Genomic DNA, 18,640 nt, shown 5'->3' with positions numbered 1-18,640 from the left:
TGAAAACTGCTTTTTCTTCCTCTCACGTTATGTTAAAAAAAAATCAAAACCAGTTTCTCTGAAAATGTAAGTAGGACTTGCTTAAAAATTTTAAGCAGCTGTAGCTTTGAAGTAATCTCTGAATACCGCAGCTTCCCCCAGCTTTCCTTGGGTGTTTGCACTCCGTGTGTTGATCTCGCAGGTTCCAGTTCTTTCTAACGGGAGATCTGTTTTTTGCAGGGTGACAGGGTATGGCTGCGGGAGCAGAACCAGCTGCAGCCATGCACTGTTGGCTCATGTGCCAATGGAAATGTGCTCTTCACCTCAGATTACGGCACAGTAAGTGAAGTTTGCATGAGGCTGTAGCCTGTGCAAAGTTTCAAGATGTTCTTGTTCTCGCATGACCTTCATATTAAAATGAAATATATCAATTGAAATGCTGCAATTCTGTCTGAAAAGTGACCCAGTTCTGTTACAAACCATGCCAAATGCCTAACAAACGTTAAAAAGAGAAGATCATTCTCTCTCTTCTGTTCATTTGTCTACTTGCCTCACTCTGCCTGATTGTTATTGTGCCACCTCTGAAGCAGCCTAGCAAAAACATTACATTGGCAAAATGCTCCTAGGAAGGAGGCAGCTGCACCAACTAAGTAGCCCCTTCTGCTGGTGTATGCTTCTTGCAAGCCATACTGCCATAAGTAAGGGCTGTTGTGCTTACCACCATCTGCTTCAGCAGCTTTTGCCATCAGCCCTTTGGGTCATGGGCACATGTAAGTGAGCTCCCTTTGTCAGCAGTGTAAGTGCAGCAGCTATGCACAGCACAGTTCAACAAGGCAGCTAAGCTCCTCTGAGAGCAGAGCTGTCTGCCAGAGAGAGGAAGCCTCTTTCCTGCCCTATTTCCAGCCCTGTGTGCCTTGTGGTTCCCTGGCATGCTTTCTGCAGTGCTTGTGGAGTAATGTTGGTAGGAAGGGACCTCTGGGAATCATCTATGTCCTCAGTGAGTCAGCTCGGCTCACTAATCCTGGGAACACTATTCACTGCCTTCACTGAGGTTCTTAGTGAGTCAAACTGGTGCCTGGGCATGGAGGAGGATTGAGAAACCTGCAGGACTGTGTCCTCCAGCAGTGAGCAATTAGATCTGCTCAGCTGTGTTGGTGAATGCTGCTCTGCAGGCAACTGCTTTGTTACAGAAAATTGGACACTTTTTTTTCAGCCTCTTACCTGCAAACAAAGGAGGGCAGAGGAGGAAAGGGGATTTAGGACTCCAGTTTGTGGAGAGTCAGTGGTAAATTCATATTTTTCAGTCTTGCTTTGAAAGGGCTAGATTTCAAATCATTATTCCTTTTTAAGGAGTCTGATTTGTTTCTCAGAATCAGAAACTCATCTAGTAGACACAAAGGTTTTCCATTTAGTTACTCTAGTCTCAAATCTTTTCTCAAGGAGTTGCCTTGTTTTGGGAGTCACTAACTTATTTTGAGAGATCACAGGGGTGTTCATCATGGGTACACAGCAGCCTGTGGAGGGTCAACAAATGGTGAGTACTTCTGTAACTCTTGTAGACTTGCTCCCATCTCTTCTGATACGCTGCTGTGGCCTTGGAAAATCCTCGAAACCCACCTGGCACCTCAGAAAGAACACCAGAAATCCCGTCCATAGAGCCAGCTGAGTGGGTGCACCCACCGCCAGCCTGTGTCCATGCTAGAAAGTGTGCACAGGATGATGCTGGGTGGAGTCACAGGTCTAAAAAAAAAGAAAAGTAAATTTGGTTTTGGTTTTGTTTCCTTTTTTTTTGGTTACATTTTTTCCTATGTGCTTCCCTCACCTGCCACCTTCATTGCTTCGTAACTGTGGGAGGGGTTGTCTGTCCTACCCCACGTGACAACTCAGATGAAAACATCTTCACTTTACCTTGGATTGCATGGGCTAGTTGATCCCTCTGATTTTAGGATTGCTAAATTTAGTGTTCCCATGTTTGCTGTGGCCAGCCTTCCTGCAGCTTTTGCAGCTCTAAGAAATCCACTCATGCTTCAGAGCCTTTGTTATTTGTTTTCACTTTCTTAAAAATACCTCAAGCAACATATCTATCAGAAATGTCACTTCCTGGGAGGAAAGGAGGAGCCAACTCTTAGGAAACTCAAGGTTGAAAATCACAGTCCAGACAGATCAGGTGAATGCTTTATGGATAAACATAACGTAGATGCCAGGTGGGTGCTTTGCTCAAGTGCCCAGGGTTGCACTAAAGGGTGGATTTGAGGTTGAAAAGGAATCGTTTCTCCCTTGCTCAGCCTGGTGAGCAGAGTTGGCAATCCTCATCTTGGCTTGCCTGCTGGCCAGGTTTTGCTTTATTCCTGACCATTGCAGGGGCTTGGAGAGAGTCCTGGTCATTTTGTTGTCTGTGCACTAAATCTGAGACAAAATCAGTTTATCACTGGGGAGAAAGTAGAAATCTTTGCCTGCGTTGTGAAGTGCCTGTGTGGTATTTGATGGGTTGTTTGTAGTTAGAGTGAAAGCTGAAAGATCTGCTTATTAACACCTATAACTTTCTGTTTAAATGTTAACTGGTTGGAAAAGGGGTATTCCAGAGGCAGCTTTGCTGAAAGAACAGTTTGGGTTCTCACTTGCTTCAGGCAAAATCAGCCATCATATTCAGCTCAGCAGTGTAGCCTGGCCTACCAGCCGTGCTTCCGTGTTACCTGGAGCATGATGATGGGGAGGATGTTCCTTCAAACTGATCTGGCAGATTGCTGGAGGGGACCAGAAATGAGCAGTGGAGTAAAAGGAGACTCTTTTTTACTGGGGTGACTAGAAGTGAGAAAGGGCCTGGCTGGCCTGGATCAGTGCAGCACCTTGCAACCTCTAAGGCACAGCATCATCATGTCTGGGTAATATTTGTCTCTCAAACCTCAGAGTTCTCAGAGTTCTCAGAGTTCCTCTTGGAAAACCCCTTTGACACAATCTTGGGAACAAAACATAACATGGAACAGGTTGCCCAAGGATGTTGTGAATGCTCCATCCCTGGCAGTGTTCAAGGCCAGGTTGGACAGAGTCTTGGGTGACATGTTTTAGTGCATAGTGTCCCTGCCCATGGCAGGAGGGCTGGAACTAGATGATCTTAAGGTCCTTTCCAACCCAAACTGTTCTGTGATTCTATGTCTGTCTCCAGGATCCTGGATGATCACTGTAGCCTGTTGGTGATAGAGACTGGAGGACAGATTAGAAGTCAACTCTCACCCAGTGCCAGGGAAGGCCTGGAACTTCTCCTGCATACCGAAGGTGCCTTCCAGAGGCAGAGGCCTCACCTCCCAGATCTCAGTGGGACTGGAGGCCCCAGGCTTGGCTTGAGGAAGCGTGAGCTCTAGGGGTTCAGTGACGGGTGAGAGTGAACCTCTCCAGCCTCAGGGACAGACAGGTGTCAGTGTGGCATCAGACTGCTCCTCCAGGGAGTGTGTTTCCCCTGTGCAGTATTTCTGACTAGAGGGTACCAGAGCCAATGCTTCTAATCCTCCTTTACTGCAGTCATGCCAGAGCACCTGCTTAATTCAAGGAGCTTGTACCAGATTCTTTTTGGTTTTGAGAAAAATGGCTGAATAATCCCAGTCAGAGGCAGTTCAGGTTTAACAGGTGATGATCTAATCCCTAATAATTTACTTGTGTATTTTGGGCCTCTTGTTCTTCAGGGTCCCAGTTTCTCCTGCGTTGTCCTCAAGAGCAAGTAAACAAGTTATTTTTCATGCTCAGCAGCCTCTTGGCACAGGTGCTGTCAACTGTCTGGTATCTTTTGGAACACTTGTCCACTCAGCTTTTTCCCTAGATGTTTTCTTAATATTTCTCTTCTGGTCCAAATGGCCACAAGTGCTGACAATGCAGTGGTAAATGAGCAAGTGCCAGGCAGATGTAAGGAAAGATCCCATCATACTGTTTTGGACTTGTCCCCTTCCGAAATTTGTCAAAGTCAGCAGAGAAGAGAAAGCCAGGGTGGTTTGCTGCCTCATGGTTTGAAAGTACTGTAGTAGTTTTTCTCCTGACAGAGTCCAGTTCACGTTGTGCATCTGCAGCTTGTACTCACCACTGAATTTAGTTGTTCCATTCTCCCTTCCTGCTCCATCAGTTCTCTTAGGAAGTGACTGTGTTTCTTTTGGGTCATGCTTGCAGAGCAGGGCTCCTGCTGCTAGCAGTCGTACCTCTCTGATACCCAGGTGCAGAAGTGGTGCAGAGAAGTCCAGAGATGCCTGGAGAAAGCCTGTGTGCTGGGAGCAGGCTCCATCCTACACTGTTCATGAACATGAACTATGTATTTTTGAAAGCTTCCTGGCTGGCAAGAAAATTGGACTGTGGGGTGATTTCCCAGTGGAAGAGACCGAGTCCTTGTCACATTAGGTGTGACTGGGCAGACTTGGGGCAAACACATCCAGGGAGATGAGCCTGCTTCTCCTCCCCAGCTCCCTCCAGGAACAGAACTGCTATTGTAACTGTGCAGGCTTCACAGGTAGCATGGAGTTCTTGTAAAGGGATCCTGTGCTAGGTCATTCCTTCCCCATGCTGGCAAGGGTACAGGCGCAGAGCAAAGAAAGGGTGCTCACTGGGCATCTGCAATGCGCTGCAGCAGTGAGCACCCTGCAAGGGACTCACAAGGTTGGAGGGGGCAGGGTGACCTCATTCTGTCCTCAGGCTGCAGCTGGTGTATGGCCTCTCTCTGGCAATTACAGCAGCCCAAGAACTCCACGAGAGCAGGCAGAAGAAACCAGCTAGATCAATGCTATAGATCATGGTTCATTCTCTGTGGAGTCTGTCAGTTTCTTGCTGGCACGTAGGAGGACTGACAAGAAGGGATGGAAATGAGGTAGAGACCAGAGCCCCAGAAGGGAAGGAAAAGCCCAAATTTCTTTGGAAGGGTTACTGCAGGCCAGTTTGCTTCTCCAGGCTGCCTGTATGAAGTCTCCCATCTGTTTATATTGGGTCTTATCATCTAGTGCAGTTTGGGATACTGGGTGGGAGATGGCACACAGTTGAATCCAAGAGTGGGAAGCAACTGAAATAACTTGTGAAATGCCAGCATCGTGCTTGCGGAGGAGGAAAGGAGGGCTGGGATGCATAATGGTGGAGGGGAGCAGTCACATAATCTCAGCTGTGTTGAAAGGGGGTGAAGAAGATGACCTGATAGCGGAATAGTGGGTAATTGAGGAGGAGGAGGAGGAAGCTCTAGCAGGAAGAAGGATGCAGCAAGTGAGTCAAAAAGTGTACAACCACGTGGAGAGAGAAGCACTTCCCAGAGCAGTGATAGAAGTTCATAGCTGTCACTGCACAAATATTTTGAAAGCAGTATCTTATGCATACATGCCAGTGTGCACACAGGATGTCACTCCCTTATTTGGCTTCTCATGTGCTTTGCTTTCCTCTAGTCCTGACATGACAGTCTCTCCCAGACACTCTTTGGCTGCTCCTATGGAGAGTGCAGGGCCAAACTTGGAATGAATAAGCTTTGTCTCCATCTCCCCACACAGACATGATGCCACCTATGTTTTTGTGCAAGATTGTTCCTGGTCTCCTGGGAGCAGCTGCCATTGTTATTCACAGTTACAAGTGTAGTGTGTAATACCTGTGCAGCCAAGAGCAGCTGGCAGCTGGTGACCTGCTCCTGCTAAGGGGATTTTGTTAAAAAAAAGTAACCTTGCACTGATCTGTCCCTGTCAGTAGCGGAGGTGAGAGATTGACTCTGTAGCAAAAGAAGAGACTGTTCCATATGGTTTCTGGCCAGAGAGCTCAAATTGGCAGGAACAGGAATAGAAGAATGTCTATACAAATAGGGAGCAGATCTGTGCATTATTCATTTCCTTTTCCAGTGCTGAAGTATAAAGCTGTGAGAAGGGGCGTGTTTCTGGTAGGGAATTAGACCATGTGCCCACATGTCATGAGCTTATTTGTCCTTTTCCCCATTCTTCCAGGTATTCCAGTACCCCAAGGCCTCCCTTACCAGAGAAAAGGTCTTGCCAATGCACCAGACCAGCATTGATGGGGTAGAAGACATGTCCATGCTGGGAGATCTGCATGAAGCTGCCATCCTGCTTAACCTGCGCCAGCGCTATCAACAGGGTAACATCTATGTAAGTGCTCAAGCTGGGCCACATCCCTTCTGGCTAATGATTTTTGTTTAGTTTTGGTGCCATTTAGCATGTGAGACACTGATTTTAGCGTTGTTTCATGAGCATTGTTTCATGTGGATAGAAAATGAGATTTTTTTCCTTGCCTTGCCAGTTCCATCAGCCCTGTGAGATCCTACCTCTATCTTTGCATCTATAGAACTTCTAAAACATGAATGTTCACTTCTAGGCTTTGTGGTAATTGTGCAGCTCTGTATCCTCCATGAACATTCATGTATTACAAGCCGGCATTCATGTTCCCCAGATTCCCCATTTTTGCTGTTCAGAGGTTTATACGGCCAAGTAGTCTGGAAAGTGCAGTGTACACAGGTTGTTGCTGAGTATCCCTCCTGATCTGGACAGATGAAGCTACTGCTTCTTTCCAAAACTAGGAAGGCAAACCTCTTGCCTAATTCTTCTGCTTTTATGTGCAGTTGTGCCTTTTTTGAGTCGCCCTGCTGTCCTTGCACAAATGAGTACTCAAAGCACATCCTGATTTCCCTCAGGCCCTCAGGAAAGAGGCAAGCACCAGGAAAGGGACTTGAGAGGGAAACCACACTGGGGAGGAGGCATCCCTGGAGTGCTGGCATGGCACCGTACTCTGCTGAAATGTGGAGAGGACAGGAGGATATATTGCAAAGACTGCCTTATTTTGCTTTACTCTCACCTTGCTTGTCCATTCTATGTGCACCCAAAATTTTTCAGATTTTGACAGAAAAAATGTAAATCTCTATCTGTGTTGCACAGCAACTATTACCAAGGCAACCAAACCATATGCACCTGTATTCCAGGAAATGTTGAATAAAGTGACCCCATTTCTGAACCATCTCCTGCACCAGGATGTGGAGGAGACTGCAAATTCTCTTTTTTGTTGCTGTAGATCCCCCTTGCCTGTTTATCAACACAGCCTTGTGACCCTGTGGCAGCACTCATGTGCACACACTCTTTTGATGGCCCTTGTCCTTGCTGCTCTTCCTGACCTGTGTTTGACATGCACTATGTGTTTGTGCAGCTCTTTGCCCATGTGGGTATATTCCTCCCACTTCCTCTTCCTCACACTTTGAAATGTGAGTAAGGGTTCTCTCCTTTTTAAGTTTGTGCCTTGCACCAGAAATGCTACACCACCAGGACTCTAACAGTGTCACAGCAGCTGTGTCTCCATAAGGTGCCTTTCCTCCATTCCATGCCTTTCCTCCAGCTCTGATAGAATCAGAATCATAGAACAGTTTGGGTTTGAAGGGATCTTCAAAAGTCATCTAGTCCAACCCCCTTGCAATGAGCAGGGACATACTCAACTAGATTCTCATTCCTTCTTCTATTCAGTATTAGTTCTGTGCCTTCTCCATCTGTGTGTAAAGGTGTTTAAACATGATACCACTTTTGGCCTGTGTGTAGTGCATGAATGCCAGCTGTGCACCTCAGATCTGACTTTTTTGAGATTTATGAAGGGGCCTGACTTCTATAACATGCTCGGCAATAGGAAAAACCCCACAGTGAAGGATTGTAAGCCCCTCCTTGAGTGTGGGACTGTATCTAGGTATGTGTGTGCACAGTGTCTGACCTGAAGAACATCAAACTGTACAAGTGCTGTTTTGCATTTCTGCAGTGCAGTTGCAATTACCTTATCACAAACAATTAGTTTTTGCCATAGGCCAGCTGCATATAGTTTTCAGTTAAGCAGAAATTGAGAGTGTCAGCTGTCACCTAATGACTTGCAGTGATCTGTTAATACCATGAATGTTACAGAGCTTGTGCTCATTTAATATCATCCTCAACAGTCTCCACAGATAGAACGTAGGCTAAGATTGCAGATGAAGCTGTACTGAGAGGACTTATGCTTTTCAGTCAGGGCCAAAAATATTTGGAAGGAAATCAGAGAGACCAGAATCAGATGAGAAATACAATTATTTGTCTGGGAAACACATTCACTAAAGGAATGGGTAACCTCGAATACTGATAACTAGTATTAAAAATAATAATAAAATAATAAAAATAATTAATGAGAGGATGGAAAACTGAGAATGTGAAATGGACAGCTGCTGTGAAAAAGGGCAGTGCAGTTCTGAGCTGCTCTGATGCCTGGAGGCATCCTACCATGACCTCCTAAAAGAGGTCCTATTTGGTCAAGGAGTGAAGGTAGCAGTGTATCTAGACTAGTGTGGTACCTATAATTAATTTGCTACAGGAATACTGACAATCTCAGCAGTACCTTTTGTTTTCCAAAGAAATCCTAATCAATCTCTACCAAAGTGTTTAAGGAATTTATGTGAGAATAGCAACAAACTGCAGCTTTTAGGAGTGCATCTGCCCTTCTCTCTTAATTCCTACAATTCCTGTATCCCTTAATAAAAGCAGATCCAACATAATATGAGTGATGTATAAATGAGCCAGGGGCTGTGTACTGCCATGTTTTGTGCTGTTCCTAGCTGTGCCAAACTGAACCACCCAAGTAGGATCTGTTCTCTTGATTCTATGATTCTATGATTGTCTTGAGAAGTAGACATGCCATGCATGGCTTGTCCTGCTCTAAATCATCTGGGGATGATCACTTCTTGCTAATGGAGTGGCTGGTATGTACATGGTTGATTCACAAATGCTACCGCTATTAAAATTTGTGGATAGAAATTGTCTGTAAGGGACTGCAGGTGATGAAGAAACTGCAACTGAGAGATGGGACAGTTTCCTAGAAACACCTTTGGAAGAGATAGCTGTAGTGGAAGAACTGAAAGGGACTGAGGTGGGAGCCCTGTTCCTTGTGAGAACGGAAACTAGAGTGGGAAATTGAAAATGAAACACCTGAGAGGAAAAAAATGCAGTGAAGATCTGAGAGAAGTGTCAGGATGGACATCTCTGTCTTTTAGTCTCTGGACAATGTCTGTTGCTCAGCTGCTTGTACAGTGCTTTTTCCTGATCTGTGTTTTCTCTATCAGTGCTTTCCTATTTTCTCACACTTATCTTGCCAAAGTTCAGCTGCTTGCTTATTGCTTTCATCACCAATGAATCATATTTCTGCCCACAAAACTCCATGTCAGAGGATCCTCAGGACTTGTTGCATGCTAGCCTGTTCATACTCATAATGCAATTAGGCCTACGTGGATTTTTTCCCTCTGATACCCTCTGACTGCTGCTTTCCTAAATGAGTCTTAAATATTTTGGTGACTACAGCATTTCTCAGTCTGGCTTCAGAGCTTGGCATTGCAGTATGGCCTCAGATTCCATTTGGCAGGGACAAAGCATGTGTCTTTCTTGTCACCAAGTGTTTTATTTACAACTTCTCCAATGGATGCATACAAATCCTTGTATATGTATGTGGTGACTCGTAGTTCATGGTTTGGAAATGATAGTAGATGTTGTCCCTGGCCACAAAGCTTGGCACCTTCTGCAGCTATCTGTTTCCTCTGTCACCCCTGCTGAGAATGGGTATTCCTGGAGTAGAGCAGTCCAAGCTGTCCCTGCGAAGGAGGCCACTGCACCAGCAGCATTTAAGATGGATGTTGACCATATTACAAAGTCAATGTTAGGAAGCAGGTGGCACCATTGCTCTGAAGTGCAGCTCTGAGAATAACTGGATTTGAGCTGGTTGGCTGAACCGAAAAAGTCATGCTCAAAAACCAAAATTAATTTGCTTCTGACTTCACAAAAGAATACATTAGAAATTCAGTATTAGGCTTTCTGTGTTTATTTTTAAACCTTACTAACTCTTTTCTTGAACTGTGAGATTTTCAAAATAAATATTTTCAAAATAAAATGCTTAGAAAATGTAGAAATGTTATGACTTGAAATTCTGAGTTTCATTTTCAGCTGTCAATTTTGATTTGGCTTACCGAATGATTTAAGCTGCTCCAAACAGCATTTGTCAGCAGAATTAAAGCAATATGCTTTAGTGGCTCTTTGCACACACATGTGTGCATGTGTGTGTATCTCTGTGTCCCACCTCTTCATTCAGGAGTTGCTTGAACCCTGCCAAGCCCCCTCTACTTAAGACTGCAGATAGGGGCATTGAAGGTATCTCCTGACACTCCTTCAGTGCTGGTTCTGCTTTTCAGATTCAAGCACAGTGCAAGGTAGCTGGGCAGGTAGATGGCTTCATGTTTTTAAATTGTGTAAGCTTAATTAAGCAAAGAATATCTTATTGCAGAGCAGCAAAATTCAAACTGCCCCATCCATACCCAGTTGTGCAGCCCCTGCCCTGGGGTTTGACATTCTTTGCCAAATTGGGGAGCTCTCTACTTAAGCCCAAGTTCCTTATTTAGGCTTTCTTCCTTCACCACGAGTTATTTCAGGGTCTGGGTTTGTTGTGATTTTTTTGTTTTTTTCCAGGAGCTTTATTTCCTTGCTGTGTTTTGTTTTCTCCCCCTAGACAAACATTGGTTCCATCTTGGCATCAGTAAATCCCTATAAACTCATCCCTGGACTGTACAGCGTGGATGCCATAGACCTGTACAGACAGCACCGCCTGGGTGAGCTGCCTCCCCATATCTTCGCCACTGCTAATGAGTGCTACTGCTGCTTGTGGAAGCGTCATGACAGCCAGTGTGTTCTGATAAGGTTAGAAATGGGACAACCTGCTACTCCCAGACTGCATTATATACCTTGCTTCTGCTGCTCCATTTGCAATGACATCTACCTGAATATCCACACCATCTTGCCTACACTTTGCCTGGTCCCTGCTTGCACCAGTGGAGATGCTATGTGTTTATTCCTGGAGATCCCTTTTCTGCTGTGGGTGGGATGGTCATTAGCTCTGTCTGTCTGAGATTTGTGAATGAAATGTATGTTTTTTTCTTAACAGTGGAGAAAGTGGAGCTGGAAAGACTGAGAGTACCAAGTTGCTGCTGAAATTTCTGTCAGCTATGAGCCAGACCTCCCTTGGGGGCCCTGCATCTGAGAAGAGCACTCGCGTGGAAGAAGCCATCCTGGAAAGCAGGTACAGTCACTCTCACCGGTGTGTGAAGCCAGTCCTTGCAGATGCTGTTGTGCTGGGTCAGCCTGTCTTTGGTAGGGCTCTGCCTTCTGGATAGCTGTGCTGTGGATGGAGGCAAACCTAGGCAGTGAGGATCATGCAGCTGAATAGTGTCATGTCAGGGAAATGCAGCAATTGTGGTCTTACCAGGATGCTTCACACTGGCTGCTCTCCCAGCTGCCCATGGATAAATTAGGCTTCTTTCCAACAGCAGTGTGGGGTGTATGTGGCAGACAGAGAATTAATGCTCCAGCCAAAGCTGGGATTTCTCCTTTCGTCAGTATACACGGCTGCACCTTAGAGCTTACCCATGCATCACTATGCTGTCCCTCTTTCCAGCTCTACATCTCTTGTGTCAGTAGCTGGAGGGGACATAGGTAACATCCCTCCCTGGCTGTCTCAGGTCATCCCTGTCTCCTACAGCTCTCAGTTGTGGCTGTGCTAATGGTGAATCTCCATCACGCTCTGAGTCCTGGCCTCCTCCTTTAGCCTCACTATCCCCCTGCATGCCACTTGTTTCAGACCCCTGGTATGCCTTGCCCTCATGTGTCCTGTGCGCCACCCTGCAGCTCTCTTGCTGTCCAGGCAGGTGATTTCATGAAGAAACATCCATGGGAGCTGTAAGGGACACAAGCAAGGAGGTTGCTGAGGCTGCAACAGGGCTGTGTGGGAAGAAGCCCTGGGCTGGAACGGGGAAATAACCACCACCCACCAAAACCTTGCCAAGGCGTCAGGTAGGCAGGGAATCATAGAATCATAGAATGGGTTGGGTTGAAAGGGACCTTAAAGATCATCTAGTTCCAACCCCCCTGCCATGAGCAGGGACACCGTCTACTAGACCAAGTTGGTCAAAGTCCCACCCAGTCTGGCCTGGGTCAAACATGTTTGGGAAAGAAACTGGCAGCCATAAAGGGATGGAAACACACTCTGTGGGGAATCCCTCATGCCAAAGGAGGTCCTGACACCCTCAAGGGACTCTAGTGACCTATGCAAGGGCAGGGACACACCTGGGGGACCATGGCCCATGGATGAACCATGCTGGAACAGGGGCACCAAGGAAAAAAGTGTCAGGAAAACCTGAATAGGGAAAGCGCAGTTGGGCAAAACCAGTAAGGAAGCAAAGAGAGACAGAAAGAAACAGTTACGTGTGTGTGACCCCAGCCTCCTGTGCTGCCAGCTGGCTTGAGGGTGGAGTTGTGAAGGACTGGTGTTAAAATGGGAGATGAGGCTAAGAAAAGATGGACAATAGATGTTTGACTTTCAGGTAAGCCTTCGGTAGAGGGAGGAAGGATGTTTACTTAAGTGTCTGGTTTGTGTTTGTGTCCTCCTTTCTCTTAACACCTGAATTCTATTTAGTAAATTAAATTAAATGAAAATTTCCCAACACAAGACTGTCTTGCTTGTGACTGGAGAGCCTTGCTGGGGGTCTTGCAGTTCAGTACTGTCAAGGGCGAGGCTGCAGGTTGGTCCTAGGTTGAGACTGTGATAGTTGCAGTAACCTCCAGAGAAGTAAATGAGATATCTGCAACAGGATCTAGATGTATAATAGCTGAGATCCTTTGAACCATCTGTGTAAAAATGACTCTGATGCAAGTGGCATATTTAAGAGAAGGAATGTTTCTGGAAGATGGTGACACAAAAAGTTACTAGTAACTGTGGGGAAAATAGCCTAAGCAGACATGCAGTGTCTAAGATGGCAGCTGCAAGAGCATTGCAGTTTTTAGGTTCCTTATAAGCAGAGCAGCATCAAGAGAAGGGTTGCTGACTTTGGACCTGGTGCTCGAAGAGGCTATCGTTGGATGATTTATGCTTTACAGGGTGCATATTTTACCAGGGACATTGGCAAATTGGTAAAAGCTCTTAAGTGCAATACAGTCATGACTCAAGATCTGCAAAATCTGCTTTAAGGCAAGTGGCTTAGAAGGCTCAAGCCCACTTAGTGGTTAAGTGGTAACTTGACTGTGGTCCAGAAAGCTTATGATGGTAAAGTAAGTGATTCCAGAGTCTGCAGGATCCCACAGCTGTGAGGTTTAGTGGAGTAAGAGCTCGTGACCTGTTTGTGTACATCTTTAGTGTCAAGTGAGCTATTGCAATGTGGGTGCCAGGCAGTGTGAATTGTCACCTTTTCCCTGAGAAGGTGAAGACCTGGCTTGGAATCAGAAGCTGCTTCTGCTCTTATCAAGTCTACCTCATGCGTTCGCTGTTCTGCCCCACTTGCTCTGCAAATGGCCCTCCTTGGGTTAGCTTGTGGCAGCTTTTCATCCTTGCACCCCAGCACATACCCAGGAACAATGCTGGATTCTTTCTCAATTTCAGATAGCATTATAAACAAAGTCAGCTTTGTATCATTTGCTTGTGTGTTGTAACATTCATACTTGGCATATTTCTCAGAAATCAGGCTCTTAAAACTCCTTTGGCACTGTTGATTTGGTCTGTTTTCCTTCTTGAAAATATCCATCATTCCATTAAAAATTCTGCTAACTTTCCTCTCAGCTTTCTTTTTTTGCTTGTTTCACTTCTCTGCGTTGGGTGACACTGCTGACAGCATAGTCACCTTTCCTGTTATTCATCCCTCTAATCTTCAGATCTTCTTTTTTTGTCTTCAGCTATGCATCTGAATTCTGGAGCTGCATATGTTGCAGTATTTCTAAAATCCAGGCTTCACTTTCTGCGGCCCTGCTGAAACTGTTTTCATCATTTTCAGTCCTGCAACACACCCTGCCTACATCCAGCCAAGCAGCCAGCATCATCTTCCCGATGTGCTGCTCCACCTCACACAGTTTGATGTGGCATCAAATGCCACTTTGCGATGTGCCTGCTGGTGTGGGCAGTCTGCTCGGCCCGGGCACCTGCCCTCACTGCCGGCTGTACCAGCTCACCCACCCCTCTGCCTTGCAGCTGCCAGCAGCCTCAGACACCCACTTGCCTTTTTCCTCCCCCATCCCTGAAGGAATTCTGCACTCACGTGCGCAAGCCCATCACCGAACTAAACTATGAAGATACTTCCTTGTGCTTTGCTTATCTAATTTAACATGACTTAGAGCCATAAAGGTTGTCTGGCTGGTTGTTGCACTCTCACTGCAGCTGAGGTGGTCATAGTGTAACCCCGTCCTCCCTTTTTCTGGTTGTCCCCATTAATTTTTGTTGATTCATGGCGTTGGTGTGCTCAGTGTGATATTCCTGTGCAATGTCCTTATTTACATACTTCTTTCAGAGGCTTGGGTCTTGGAGTTCACATCCTCCAGGGCAAGGAACTTAACCTCCTGATCTGTGCACACAGATTTCTATGACTGGGATTTCTGTGGTTGTAACCTATTATAACAGAGAAATCTAGTTTCTATGCTTTTGTATATTTAAAGTGGTATTTTCAAGAAATAAATTAGGACAATACAGTCTGAAGTTTCCTGAAGGTTGTTGGGCCTTTCCTAACCACAGTTCTCACTTAGCTAACACTTGCAAGGCCTGAAGCTTTCAGCAATCTCCAGCAGTATCTGTAGTTGTGATTATTTGTCATGTTAATAATTATTAACTTGTGAATAATCCTGTATCTGCCCCTGTCTCCAGTGGAACCACACAGTGGATTGATAGAGATGTTTAAAAAGCCGGTAATTCTCAGGGTGATAGTAGCAAAAATTTTTGTTAAAAACTACATGTTTTAAAAATAAACATGACCCACATACAGGCTGTTCTTGTAGCATCTCCATGACTCCTTGTTTTTCAGGCCTTCAGGTTATTTTAGAATTGGCTAAACTGCAAAAATGAACATTTTAATCCTGGATTCAGCATGTCAGTTTGAATGCTTCAAGGTTTCCCTTGTACTGTTATGTGGAGCAAGAGCCAAAAAGCTTCACCAATTTCCATATTGTATGAACCTGCTTGAAGACAGGAAGGTGACCAGGAGACAGAATTCTTCACTTCGTTACCTGTCTGAAGTTTAGTGGTAGATTATTTCTCAACATTTTTTTTTTCCTGAAATGGATTATGTGGCTCTCTTAGAATAAAATTTTTGAATCTATAGTATGTTTATATAGTCCCTTTACTTGTAAACCATGTGGCTTGTACCAGCCTAAGTAAGATTTAAGTAATAAGGGCTTGTGTGCTCCAGTAGCAAACAAATCAATTTAGTACTATGTTTGATAGTTTGAAAATGTTTGCTTGTAATTTTCAGAGATAGTTTATACTGTCTTCTCTCTCAAAGATAGAAGCAGAAACAAAATAGCACACAATTTAAACCTACAGAGTATTTGCCCTATATATTTGATGCTTCTGAAAATCCTGAAACAAAACAACCACAAGTCCGTATCATGGGATGCTGCTGTGTTAAGCACATACCTGGCTGGGTCTTGCCTCCTTTCATTTCCTGAAGCCACGTTGGTGAGGAATGCCCTTGACAGCGTGAACACCAGCCAGCAACCCATATTCACTGGGGACTCATTTAATTATCTCCAATCCCAAAGGCTTAAATTTCATCTAGTAGCATGTTAAATTGCTCTTGCCATCCTTCCTTGCCCTTGAGCTCTTCTGCTTGTCCAGTCTGATGCTGTAACAAATTAATCTCGCATGGCAGTGCACACTTGTGCAAATGGCAAAGGGCTGGGCACATGCCTGTTTTAATAGTATCTCATCACGAATTGTATCTTCATTGCCTTGTTTCTGCAGCCCCATTTTGGAGGCCTTTGGAAATGCCAAGACAATTTATAACAACAACTCCAGCCGCTTTGGCAAGTTCATCCAGCTGCACTTCTCTCAACATGGACACATCCAAGGAGGCCGAGTAACTGATTGTATCCTTTTCTTCAGTGGACCAGAAATGGGTGGAGTAAGTGAAGATGAAGAGGAGCTCAGAGTGGGTCAGGAAATCTCATCACAGTTTCTCAAAGCCAGTTTATAACTGTGGGAAAATTTGCAACTTAAAGAGGGAAAAGGTTTGTGGTTCTGCAACACATAACTCTGGAAACCTTTTGTCTAGGTACTACATTAGATAGGGACACACAGGCTGACTTTTCATTTGGCAGTCACGACACTTGATACTTAAATCCCTAGAATTTGCTGCCTAAGAAGATCCCTCATGTTGATTGCATCCTGTTGTTCACAGAAGATTGTTCCCTTATGTTAGTTCTGTCAGTGAATTCACAATTTAGAAAAGTGAGACTAAGCTAAGAATCAGTATATTCTGCACGATATTGGGATGCAGAGAACAGGAATTCAGAGGACCAATGATGACTCCCTGTTTTGGGCTGCCCATCTCCAGTGGACCTTGGAACACTAATCATAGAATCATAGAATATCTTGAGTTGGAAGGGACCTGGAAGGATCATTGACTCTAACTCTCTGCTCCTCGCAAGATTACCTGAAACAAAATCATATGACTAAGAGCATCATCCAGATGCTCCTTGAACTCTTGACAGGATTGGTGCCATGAGCACTTCCCTGAGGAGCCTGTCCCAATGACAACAAGGACAGGGAAGACTGGATATAGTCAAATTATGTTGTGCTATGACCACTTTCTTCCCTGTATGCCCATGTACCCTTCCCACAAAGACTATCTTTTGTCTACATGAGGCAGCTAAAGCTGCCCTAGCTACATTTCTTGATGCTGATATTCAAAGCTGCTAATGACTGCAAACCACACCAATTTCCACTGGAGTAGGAACCAGATGAATTTACTACTGTTGTAAATAACAGGCTTGGATTGTTTAGTCTCTGCTTTTTGTGCTCGGTAGATTAAAGATAGTAGTCTCTTGTAGAAGCTATGAGAACTGATGCAAGATTTACTGTGTGCAGTACAGACTTTCAGATTAGAGTGGCCTCTCCATCTTTTCAGGTGTCCCTAATGTGGCTCATCCTTTGCAAGGTTACCTCACCATTGTACAGGTCCTATGCTCTATCTGACCCTGCCCTTTTAAATGTATCTTTGGCACATTGGCACGTGATACTTCCTTGGACAAGAAGTAAAGAGGATCCGAGATGATGTTTGGGACCAGTCTTTGTTCCACTTTCCAAAGTGTCAGCTGTTTAATGATTTGTTGCTTGTTACAGGGTTCATCCTAATGTGTCTAGAAGATTCTTTGCCAGTCATCAGCAGATCTGTGAATATGATATTTGAATCGTTTTTCCTTAACAAGCTGTTCAGATTTACTGGAAAAGGTAGGTGTCACCTTTACTGACTGCTGGGCGAGCCCTGTCCTCACAGTATGGTGGGGTAGTGCTAGATCTCCTCCAGGACAATGGTGCCTCTGTCACAGCACATCATAGACATTAGCTTTTAGGTGTTACTACTGCAGCTGTCTCAACTGAGGAAGAGGACAGTGAAGGAACTATGTTTGTTCCTTCTTTATCAGAACCTGTTCTCCTGTCTTTATAAACTGTGCATTACAGAGAAACTTCAAGAAAAAGCTGTTTACCAAGGGGAAAAGGAGAGAGTACCTGGAAACTCAATTCCATGGAGAGGAATATGGGGTTACAACTCCAAAATGCAGACATCTCTGCTCTGATGTAGGTTGCTTTGAACACCAGAACTCACTGAGTTGTGGGCCCAGAACTGGCAAAGTTCAGTTTGTCCATGCATATACACTCTGAGTTCAGAGAAGTCTATGTGCTTGGTTGCACAGCCACACATGATAAGATCTTCATATAGACCTTATTTAGACAACGCCATCACTGAACTGGAAGAAGCCCCTCCTGTGTATTGTCCCTGGAGATTTACCTGAATCATGGTCCTCTCTGCCTTTGCAACCACAAGTGCAATCTCTTTCTACTGGCTACTCCTGTATTCTTTGTTTCAGAACAGAGTGGTACACCAGAATCCCGGAGAGAGGAATTACCATATCTTTTATGCTCTTCTAGCTGGTGTGAGCAAGGAGCAGAAAGGTAATTTCATTTTCTGGAATATGGCTCTGTCCTCTTTCCAGTCCAGCATGTGAAGCAGGTGTAAGTCAGTCAGAGCATGGATATTTCAGGTACTTGATATATAACTTTTTCTTGAAGGCCATATGGTGATTTAATGGGAAACAGAAAGGAGATACGAGATAAATAGGCTGAGGATGACAGAAATATTGTATGAGAAAAGACACGTCAGGCATTCTGAGCTGGAGGGAAAAGTCTGTGCAACTGTGATGAGGTAATGCAATTAGCTAAAGGCAAAGAAAGAGTGAAGTCTCTTGATTCAGATGCTGATGGGAGCTGTTCAGGGAGTTCAAAAGTTGGAGAGACAGATATACTTACACAACAAACCTTCAGTATAGGTAAGAGGAGAGAGATGAATTAGATCAGCGATGATGTAGTGGCAGGACTAGAGTCAAAACATATCTAGTATCTGAATAAAGGATTTATGGCTCTGTACATGGGGAAAGGAGAGGTGGGTCTGGAAGAGGGCATACAGAGAAAGTGGCAGCTGCAGGCAGTGGAAGAGTCCTCTTGGTAGTATAGCACCCCCTTAACAACATTTGTGTGTAGCTGCCCCAGCACTGCTGAGCACTGGTGGTCTTGCTGAGGAGGTCACATAGGTGGACAGGAAAATGTTACAGTTGCACTCCGGTTTTGAGGGATTGGGGAACTTCTT

The 18,640-nt window shown here is 44.9% G+C and overlaps 1 protein-coding gene across 1 annotated transcript in view; it reads left to right on the top strand.

The window, feature by feature from the left end:
* Positions 1–219: 219 nt before the first annotated feature.
* The window catches only part of LOC104406523 (unconventional myosin-X-like), a gene marked incomplete at both ends in the record, with an annotated part of 38,547 nt that continues 20,126 nt past the window's right edge, over positions 220–18,640 (top strand). The window contains 7 exons of the mRNA XM_010015519.1: positions 220–318; positions 5,922–6,080; positions 10,477–10,664; positions 10,909–11,043; positions 15,739–15,863; positions 17,213–17,226; positions 17,865–17,949. Coding sequence (XP_010013821.1) covers positions 220–318; positions 5,922–6,080; positions 10,477–10,664; positions 10,909–11,043; positions 15,739–15,863; positions 17,213–17,226; positions 17,865–17,949 — 805 coding nt within the window. The remainder of the gene's footprint in view (positions 319–5,921; positions 6,081–10,476; positions 10,665–10,908; positions 11,044–15,738; positions 15,864–17,212; positions 17,227–17,864; positions 17,950–18,640) is intronic.

This window comes from Nestor notabilis, unplaced genomic scaffold (genome assembly GCF_000696875.1).
Source record: "Nestor notabilis isolate BGI_N333 unplaced genomic scaffold, ASM69687v1 scaffold12375, whole genome shotgun sequence".
In the NCBI taxonomy this organism is placed as follows: Eukaryota; Metazoa; Chordata; class Aves; order Psittaciformes; family Psittacidae; genus Nestor; species Nestor notabilis.
This window is presented reverse-complemented; position numbering and strand designations above follow the sequence as displayed.